General features: G+C 27.9%; 1 protein-coding gene across 1 annotated transcript; it reads left to right on the top strand.

The window, feature by feature from the left end:
* The first annotated feature begins 3,596 nt into the window (after positions 1–3,596).
* On the top strand, positions 3,597–5,558 carry LOC115696956 (photosystem I chlorophyll a/b-binding protein 5, chloroplastic). The gene is made up of 6 exons (XM_030623854.2): positions 3,597–3,989; positions 4,074–4,206; positions 4,656–4,768; positions 4,880–4,984; positions 5,098–5,186; positions 5,292–5,558. Exons 1-6 carry the CDS (start codon positions 3,763–3,765, stop codon positions 5,432–5,434), a joined length of 810 nt encoding a protein of 269 aa, XP_030479714.1. The 5' UTR covers positions 3,597–3,762; the 3' UTR covers positions 5,435–5,558.
* The last annotated feature ends 5,832 nt before the right edge of the window (positions 5,559–11,390 follow it).

Here is an 11,390-nt window from a genome sequence, read left to right as displayed (position 1 = left end):
ATTATAGTTATTAATTAATGATGAGATCTTCCTTACAATTATTATTATTATTATATTAATGTTTTTTTAATTTTTTGGATAAAGTATGATAAGCCGTCCGATTAGATGCAATGAATGGAATTAGTTTGTTTGACCAAACTATGTTGCTGACGTGGGCTTGAGATCTTCGACAGTTCACACTGTTTTGTAAAATTATTAGTAATAACTTAATAAGGTAAACGGTCAAACTACGGCCCGCTTAACTGTTTTCACACAATTTTTTTTTTTTTCTTTTCTTTGCTGTTTCTACGGAGCTTACACGTTATTTACTTATTTTATTGGTAAAACTAGGAAAGTAAGCCGCGCTTCGCGCGGTGTTGCCTAACTTTTATAATTTTTATATATAAATATTGTATTTATATTAAGTGATATAATTTAAAATATAACATTTTAACGTGTATATTATGAACAAACTAATATAGTGTTGAAATTAAAAATATAGTTTACTATTTTAAAATATATAGAAAAGTAAAAATTTTGTGACAAATATTATCGATTTATTTTGTGACAAATGTTACCTCATTTTCTTTAGTGCTTTTTTTTATATTTATATATATATAGATATAGATATTGATTTATTTGTTAAAAACTATTTTTTTTTTATTTTAAATATTTTGCAAGAATTGAAAAATGTAAAAATATGTGTAAATAAATAATATCTATCACTCACATATATTTGATGAAAAATATATATAACTTAAAAGTTTAACATTTACAATAGTCTCATATGGAGGTATATATAAAAAATATATATTTAAAGTGTCTTATTATTCTAATATATATTATACATTAATAAATCAATATAGTTTTAATTATTGAAATAAAATTAAAATAAAGAATTATAAGAAAATAATTTTTAATATAAAAAATAATTAAATTAATTTTTTTATAATCATTTTAAACTTGAAAAAGATTGAAAAATACAAAAATGTATTTTGCATTCACTTTAAAAAAAAATTGCAACTTATTGGGCAACATTAAGTTCATCAATCACCCATAAAAAGTAACGTAGTAAGAATATTATTTATAACCTACAGATATTAAACCTAAACAATCTTTAAACAATGTGGGACTTTTAGTTTGCACATTAATAAATCAATATAGTTTTAATTATTGAAATAAAATTAAAATAAAGAATTATAAGAAAATAATTTTTAATATAAAAAATAATTAAATTAATTTTTTTATAATCATTTTAAACTTGAAAAAGATTGAAAAATACAAAAATGTATTTTGCATTCACTTTAAAAAAAAATTGCAACTTATTGGGCAACATTAAGTTCATCAATCACCCATAAAAATTAGGCAACATTAAGTTCATCAATCACCCATAAAAAAAAAATTTAGACAAAGGAAAGTAACGTAGTAAGAATATTATTTATAACCTACAGATATTAAACCTAAACAATCTTTAAACAATGTGGGACTTTTAGTTTGCACATATGATTTGGTTTTCAAACAAAATAAGAAAATGTGTTAAAAAAAATAGGAAAAATGGAAAGAAAAAATTATAAGAGGACACATAGACAATCTTTGTCTCATTTTTTTTAGTGCTTTCTTTTATATTTATATATATATAGATATAGATATTGATTTATTTGTTAAAAACTATTTTATTTTATTTTAAATATTTTGCAAGAATTGAAAAATGTAAAAATATGTGTAAATAAATAATATCTATCACTCACATATATTTGATGAAAAATATATATAACTTAAAAGTTTAACATTTACAATAGTCTCATATGGAGGTATATATAAAAAATATATATTTAAAGTGTCTTATTATTCTAATAAATATTATACATTAATAAATCAATATAGTTTTAATTATTGAAATAAAATTAAAATAAAGAATTATAAGAAAATAATTTTTAATATAAAAAAATAATCAAATTAATTTTTTTATAATCATTTTAAACTTGAAAAAGATTGAAAAATACAAAAATGTATTTTGCATTCACTTTAAAAAAAAAATGCAACTTATTGGGCAACATTAAGTTCATCAATCACCCATAAAAATTGGGCAACATTAAGTTCATCAATCACCCATAAAAAAAAATTTAGACAAAGGAAAGTAATGTAGTAAGAATATTATTTATAACCTACAGATATTAAACCTAAACAATCTTTAAACAATGTGGGACTTTTAGTTTGCACATATAATTTGGTTTTCAAACAAAATAGGAAAATGTGTTAAAAAATAGGAAAAATGGAAAGAAAAAATTATAAGAGGACACATAGACACTCTCTGTGCTTTCCTTTATATTAATATATTGATATATTGATATGATAAAACTTCCATACAATTAGAAGTAATTTTATTACAATTAATCTAAAACACGCAATTAAAAAATATTGGCAAATTATTATGTGCAAATTCAAAGATTGAATATAATCCCCGACAAAAACAGATTAAATAATAGTCTAAAATATTAATGAGTATATTTTCTATTTTGGATCATTAAATTCTAATATTTTCTATTTTTTTTTTTTATTTTGGTCTTGTTCTTACATTTTTTTTAAAAAAAATATATATATCATAACTAGACTTTTAATTTTGTCAAATTATAAAAATAATCAATTAAGTCTAACTTAATCAAAGTTTATTAAAAAAAAATCTGACTTAATGATCAAAAGAATTTCAAATATAATAAAACAGTCTTATTTTGATAATTCATTAATTAAACAAAAATTAAAATCCTAACTAATACATAAATAAATATTTATATATATTGCTAGAAAATAAATATTTTTATTGACAATGATGTGAAACAAATTCAAACCAAAATTTCTTACCCTGTATTTTTATTATAAATAAAACGTAAAAATTTCTTCTTCTTAATAAGCTATACCTTTATTTTGCAAAAATGGAAATTTAAAGACAAAAATAAATAAATAATTTATTCATTATTTTGTTGCTAAATCACTTTTGAAAAAAATTGTGAATTACATAAGTTTGGGCAGTTTGGCCTGAAAGAATGATATATGTATTAATTATGGGAAATTTTATTTACACTCTAAAAATTTTTAAAGATACCCTATTTTAGTAATTTTTATTATATATAAAATTTATATCTTTAATTATATTAAATTTTAATTATTTTCTTCTAATTCATATTCTTAAAAAATAAATTTATCAAATAAAAATAAATTATATTTTAAATTTATTTTTGTTTGAACTTATATGAAATTAAATATTTAAATTAACATAAAATTATTATGACAAAAAATTAAAATAAAAAATTATATAAATTTTTTTTAAAAAAAATATATACATATGAGTTAAGGAAAATTATAAAAATGAAATCAAAATGAATATTAAAATTAACATAAAATAATATGAAAAAAAAAAGAATTAAAAAAAAAATCTTAAAAGTAATTTTTAAAAAACTATTTAAGTTTATATTTTTTTTAATAATACTGTGTATTTATTGTGAGATCCAAATAGAACTCTCCATTAATTAATCAAGAAACGAACGTGTGAAAAAAAGACAAATATATGCTTGCATTTAAAAGTGGCAGCTTCAAGTAATATTTATATATATAAATGAAAGGCCAAATATATATTTAATTAATATCATTTTATGAAGTTGTACGTGGAATTTGTGTGGACCTGGTGGAGGATGGCCTCTCCTCTGCCCTGTGGAGTGTTGTGTAACTCCTTATCATTTTAGGTGAAGTTAAGAAAAACAAACCACAGAGAAGAAAAAAGAATTAATAATGGCTACTACTGCAGTTGGAAGAGGACTCCATATTCCCCCATGTAATTCTTTACCTATCATTTCTAGGACTCTAATAAAGCCCTCATCACTTGGACTAGTGACGACAAAGCAAACATGGCCTGCCCAAACAAGAAAATCTCCAAGTCGTACTCTTGTGGTGGCTCAAGCCCAAGTACGCCCAACCTGGCTTCCTGGGCTTGACCCTCCCCCATACCTCGATGGAAGGTGAGTGAGACTCTTACTTACTTGCCTATCACCCTATGGATGATTCTCTCATTTCCTTATATGTATGTAATTGTTTCCAAACAGTTTGGCTGGGGATTATGGGTTTGACCCACTTGGGCTAGGAGAGGACCCAGAAAGTCTGAGGTGGTATGTTCAAGCAGAGCTTGTTCATGCTCGTTTTGCCATGCTTGGAGTCGCAGGAATTCTTCTAACAGATGTTAGTCATTCATTTCTGAACCATCAAGCATCTTCTTAATTACCCTTTTATTTTTTAGGGAATGTTTTCTAAAAATGACCAATATATAAAAATTTAGTAGCAAAATAACTTTCTAAAAAATTGTATTACCAACATAACTTTCTCTAAAAATGTACAACCTTAAAATAACTATCAGTGTGGTTCCACCATATTACAATATGGTTATTTTCATCTTTTTGAGGTCTCTTCCTGCCGTTTTATGCATTTTCTTTGGTCAATAGCCCAAAGGGGTGCCTTTTTGGGTGGTTAAGACCTAAGGATAAGGAGTTAGGGAGATATGCATTGTACTGTATATATTGATTAAGTTGTGTGTTTGTGCATTAGGGAGATATGCATTGTATTATTTGAATCAAATCATTCTGCAAAAGAGATTAATTCTTTTACTTGCTTTAATTATTATTTTGTTGCAGTTGCTGCGTGTAGCAGGGATCAGCAATTTACCACTTTGGTACAAAGCAGGTGCAATTAAATATGGATTTGCAAATACAGAAACTTTGTTCATTGTCCAACTAATCTTGATGGGGTAAAAATTCTCTACTCATTTTAGGCATCAATAAATAATTACCATAAAAATTATCATTAATCTAGCTACCCTTTTGCATCTTTATGCTAATTGTATCATGTATATTTACAGATTTGTTGAAACAAAAAGATACATGGATTTTGTTAGTCCAGGATCTCAAGCCAAGAAAGGATCATTTTTTGGATTGGAGGTTGCTTTAGAGGGTCTAGAACCCGGGTAATTTCCTTTGATTAAATTAGTAACAAAAAGTTCATCTTTAATTCAGTTTTGATGAAAGTTTAGAAAAACAAATAAACAAAAAGTCAAAAGCTTTTCCTATAATTTGACAGATATCCAGGTGGTCCATTACTCAATCCTCTTGGTTTGGCAAAAGATATAAAGAATAGTAAGGAGTGGAAGCTTAAGGAGATTAAAAATGGTGGGATTGATATTATACTAGATATTACTAACTCATGTTTTTACCATTTCATGACACCATAATTTAATGTTTTGAGTTTCTTAAAACTCTTTGTGGTCATTGCAGGAAGGCTTGCAATGATGGCCATGCTTGGCTTCTTTGTGCAAGCTTCTGTAACTCATGTTGGGCCAGTTGATAATCTTTTGGAGCACCTCTCTGATCCATGGCACAAAACTATTATTCAAACCTTAGTTAACTCTACTTCTTAAAGAGCAACTATTAAACAATTATCTCTCATCAAGACATAATTTTCCATTACATTCTTTTTAACATTTATTTAGTCATGTACACATGTATCACTAATAATTTTAATACAAGTTGAGTTCATTTACATTTTTTTTATTGTTTATAGTGTATTATATAGTACAATATTTATTCAAGAATAATTTTTAATTCATTATAAAAAAAAAAAGTCATATTTTAGTTTAATTATAAATAAGAATAACTTCTAAATTATAATTAATTATATATTTTTTAATTTTATAAAAATAACTATATTTTAATAATATATATATAGTTTATAAATTTAAGATTGCTTATTGTATTGTTGTTACATTTAATACTTTTAGGTGTTTTTATTTCTTTTTTCTAGTATACTTGTTTAGTCTCAAGTGTATTATAAGATAGGGGTTACCTGTATATATAATTATCACTTTTGACCAATAACAAAAAAGAATCGTTATTCGATATCTTAAGGTGCCCAACACCATACTGACATAATTCTATATAATTAGTTAGTGTGTTTTCGTATTATTTACCAAATTAAACTGTATACGATATTAAAATGTACTAATGTATGCCACATCTTAATTACTTGACACCTTAAGTACCTCGTAGCATTTAATAATTGGAATATCAAAAATAAAATAAAACAACTCTGGCTTGTCAAAGGGGTTCCAACCAAACAATTTGTTGTTATTCATTATTCATTATTGGATAGGATTTAATATAGTATTAGTCTGGGCTGATCTTGAGTTATATTGAGTTTTAAGAAAAATATTTTTTTTTTACTCTTATTATAAGAATAGATGGTATTTTTTAAAAATTATTTTAAAAATATGTATATATTTTTTTAAAAAAACCTTTTTTTTTCATTTGTGCCTCTACCCCAGGTGAGTCTTAGGCACAGGCTTAATCGGCCTTAATCTAGGGTCGACTTTAGCATCAGTCCCACTACCTCTTTATTTTTTGCAACAATATCCTGAAACTAACATACATTCATATCAATTAGTAACAATATTAAATAGATGCATAAGTGAAATTTGACTAATTATGCATTTATTAGACCAAATTTTTTTTCTAAACCTAAACTATTTAATATTGGTAAAATATGTCATTTTTTTCTAAAACCCCATTCTACCCCTCTCATTTGAACAACTCTCTCTCTCTCTCTCTCTCTCTCTCTCTCTCTCTCTCTCTCTCTCTCTCTCTCTCTCTCTCTCTCTCTCTCTCTCTCTCTCTCTCTCTCTCTCTCTCTCTGTAAAAATGCACACGGAGGAGCACACAATCGACCCACAACCCACCACCCACAACCTTGGTCCCTTCTCTCCACGACCACCATGACCATGGACCCAAGGACCCACGGACTCAATGACCACTGCGAATCCAACGACTTTTCCATCAACCACGGTTTCACCATCAACAATGTTGTCAAATGAATAAATTGTATGATTAATGTTTGTTATGTGTGAGTAGATATTAGATTTAGGGTTAAAAATGGCCAGATTTGCATTTTGGGCAAAAAACTAGTTTTTTTGTCAGGCCCGATGGTGGTCCGATAGTGGTCTAATGCCTTCCTATTGTTAGAATGAGTAAAGGTTGAAGATGAAGGTTCGATGGTAGCCCGATGATATGGTCCGATGGGGTCCGATAATGGTCTGATGGTGGCCTGATGACAACCTGACGAGCTTAATGAATGGAGCTTAACATCTATAAATGTAGATATGGTTTGATGGTGGTCTGATGGTCACATGATGCTACTTTTTTTATGTACAAAAACATAAAAAAAAAATGTACATAAAAAAAATGGGTAGCATCGGGCCACCATCGGACACCATTGATATAGATGGGAATAGGGAGTATGAATGGTGAAGTTAGAAGAGAAGAGAAGAGAAGAGAGAAGGGTATAATGAGTATAAATATAAAGTGTGTCTATTTTTTTAATTTTAATAAACGTGTGTTCAAAAATTTAATATACACCATATGTATGCACATAAATTCAAATTTCCCATGTATAATTTGGTGAACTATAAATATTATGAATCTTATGCCATGTCTTGCTTTTGGCTACCTGCCAATACATGTCAAAAAATTGAAGTTCTTATTGCTAATTTTTTGTGGAATTTTATAGAAAGGAAAGTCTAAGGTGTATTGAAAAACTTGGTCTTCTTTGTGTAAGTCTAAATTTTTAGGGGTCCTGGGTTTTAGATTCCTTATCAATTTTAACCAAGCTATGTTAGCTAAATAAGCTTGGAAGATACTATTAGGGTTTATATTAGAATATTTCTAATTAAGGAAATAAAATAAAGTATTGATTTGTGATAAATGAATATTTTATATTCATTGAATCCGGACAAAATCAATTACGTAATATTCTATATATGGTCAGATTTAAATATTCATTACCTGATTTGATTTCCTGAATTAATTGTCAAAATATTCTGACAATTAATGTGGTACAGATACTGATGGAGTATCTCACCTATAAGTATAGCGTCTCGGTCCCCAAGCTCCTCACTCATTCTGTTCATAACAACAAATTCCATCTAAAGAGAGTTGAGAGAGCGAGGAAGCCCGATTACCCACATCAACCAGTTTCCTTTGCAGATCAAAGCTTATGTGGGTTTGAAGCTCAAGAATCAATGGCTGGAGGTATTTCGATCCTTAAGTTATATAGTGTATATATTTGTTTATTCCGCATTTTATATACACATACATATATTTCAGTTTATTCATATAAATGTCTAACAGTTTATGCCTTGAAAAGTCTATAAAGATATTTTTGATTATTAATAAAAAGTTGAACATTTTGATATATGCATGAATGTTAAATTATTGATATTTATTATTAAGTAATTTGTAAATAAATATCAAAAAATTCCTTATTCATATGTGAGGTCATGACTTGTAGATGTACAGAGAACTAAAATTATTTAGCTATGAATAAAACACTGAGTAACTTATTAAAGTTATTAAATTTTTAATCAATGGTTGCTAGTATGATTCATTAATGCCCCTTCTTTGGTGCAAGCAATCTCGGTTTGGATTACCGATGTAGTATGAGAACAAAGTGAATGTGTTTTGTATAATAGAGATTATATATGACAAGGACTAGGACCGATATGAACAAAACTTTCTTTACCTAACATGTCGTTTACTATAAAGACATAATTCATATCATACTGATGATTAATTGTAGATCGGCCTAAATCTTGAGTAATCATGAACTCATGTTCGTGTTACTAGTTTCTTTAATTCACTCGTTAAAGTTTCTCAGAGAAGATGATTCTTACAACTTCTGTTTTGAGAATCTAATAATGTGGATGACTGGAAACATGATCTACAATTCTAGAATCCTGACTTTCTTAATGGATCAAATGTTGATTCCCTTTAAGTGTTAATTCTAGAACTAGAAAGGTTTGCACAAACTTTAGATGTGATCTAAATTATACTTCCACTAAGGATAAAGAAGTAATTAGAAAGGTAAAACGATAATTTGATCAAAACTAATTACGAACCAACACATGGAGGGCTAATCACTTGAATTGAATATATCAATTGACATTGCAGTAAAACTCAGTAAATATAATTTTATAATTACTAAGAGTTCAATTTCATATTTATAGTGGAGTAATCATAAAATTAATACACAGGATTATTTAGTTGATGAGGCTCAATAAATAATCTAGCTTATTGGAGCTTAAAATTATAGGTATATGGTCACTGAATCGCCACCTTGATATACTGTTAAGGGAAGGGATAAAGAATAGTATAATTTTGTTCAAAAAAATCTATTTTGAATTGGCAAAATAGTAATTATTTATTTTTATAATAAATAAATAATTTTTTAAAATTAATTAAATAAGAAAAAGGACAAAAGTTGTTAATACAAAAATTTTCAAGACAATATTTGTTGAGACAAAAGTTGTCATGATGAAAGACGTCATCTTTGTCCTAAATAAGACAAGGTAGGTACCTACCCGACTGTAGAGTGTCCCTATTGATTTTATCTTTTTAGGTTAATTAATTAATTAGTTAATTTAATTAGATAAATATTTAAATTTGAAAAGTGGTTACAGATATTTTAAAGTAATTGAGATTTTCTCTCAAGTAGTTGAGAGATTCTCTCATAAATATCAGTATTTGAATTCGATTATAGATATTTATTTAAATAATGAAATATGATTTAATTAATAAGGATTAACTACTATAAATAGAAGCCTGATTTGAGAAATCAGGAGATGCTTTTTCACAACATAATTTTCAAAATTAATAGAAGCTTTTTCATATGCTATTTTTGAAATACATACAGAAGAAAAATAAAAATATTTTTTTCTCTCAAATAGGTTTTACTCATGTGTTGAGAATTAATCAAGAATAAATTATATACTTTATCTTAATATCCACACTATTCCTTGTGTGTGGTGGAACGATTGAAAATACTACGGTGTGAGTTTTTAATCAACTAAAAGGATAAAATATACGAGAAGTTTTGAGAATACCATAATAGTCATCAAGTGGTATATATTTTTATCTTTTATTTTATGTTTAAGTTTAATGTATACACATTTGGAGATCCATTGGGCTACGGTACAATTATAATCAGATAATATGAAATTCTTTCGCTGCATACCTTATTTAGTACTATTAAAACTAACAATTGGTATCAGAGCAGTTTCATGAATGTATATACATTAAATCTTATGTGGGTTTTATGAATTTATATATATGATATGTATGTGAATGGATGGTTATATTATTATGAATGTATGAAAGGTGATGAATCACTAATTATATAGTATAAGTTGGTATAGGTTTCATTTTTATTTTTTTCTTGAAAATAATGTTAGTCATTATGGGGCATAAGAATTTTTTATGTAATTTTAATTTTATGAAAATTAATTTATATGTAAAATATATACTTATGTAATTTACATTGCATGTGAGCTCGGTTCTTAAACTTGAAATCCACCCATGCACGACAAAATCATATGCACGTGAGCTCGAGTTCATGGAGGAACCCTGGCCATGCACGATGGCACCACCATCTTGGGTACCGTGCACAAGTAAGGAAGCTCATGCATTCATTACATGCAAAAGGGACATGAGTCCCTAGCCATGCATGAACCAGTTGGGACACCCTTGCTGGAGCTGGTTTTGCTTCCATCTTCTAATCTTCTTTTTTTAGTTGTAGGCAACTCTTTTGTAATGTCTAGGCATACCACATTGAAAACATCCTCGCCCTTTACACTTGCCCAGATGATGCTTTTTATAATTGGGACATTCCGGGTGTGTATTGAGTTTTAGAACCACCCTGACAATTGCCATGACCTTAGTTCCCTCAGAAGTACCTCTTATTCTGACTCAAGCCACCAAATGCAGACGGTGTCTTTCTCTTCTGATCAGTAGTTGAGTCACTACCACCCCTACCATAATAAAAGGTAGGAGGATCAGTGGCTCCACCAACAACCTGTGTCCTTCAGGACTCTTGAATACACTCAACTGCGCCCTTAGCTCGCAGTGCTTTTCCCACCATATTAGCATAGGTGGTATTATCATATGTTGTAATCATCAGGTCGTGTTTGATCTTGGGATTCAACCCATCCAAATACTTTTCTTTCTTGATGAAATAAGTTGGCACAATTACCGAGGCCAACCTAGCCAACCTATCAAACTGAGTAGTATATTCTGTAATGAATATATTCTCTTTCTAAGTCAGCTGAGTGAATTCTTTTCTTTTTGCACTATGGACTATCTCGTTGTAGTATTTCGTATTAAGTAGTTATTGAAACTCTTCCCATGTAATAGTAGTGACATACCAAGTAAGAGCCACCATATCCCACCACTCTCTTTCTGGATGGGTAAGAGCCACCATATCCCATGTAATAGTAGTGACATCCCAAGTAAGAGCCACCATATCCCATCACTCAAATTCTAAATTTTATG

The sequence above is a fragment of the Cannabis sativa genome, chromosome 7 (genome assembly GCF_029168945.1).
Source record: "Cannabis sativa cultivar Pink pepper isolate KNU-18-1 chromosome 7, ASM2916894v1, whole genome shotgun sequence".
Taxonomy (NCBI): domain Eukaryota; kingdom Viridiplantae; phylum Streptophyta; class Magnoliopsida; order Rosales; family Cannabaceae; genus Cannabis; species Cannabis sativa.
Note: the sequence above shows the minus strand (reverse complement) of the source record. Positions and strands in the feature narration are given on the sequence as shown.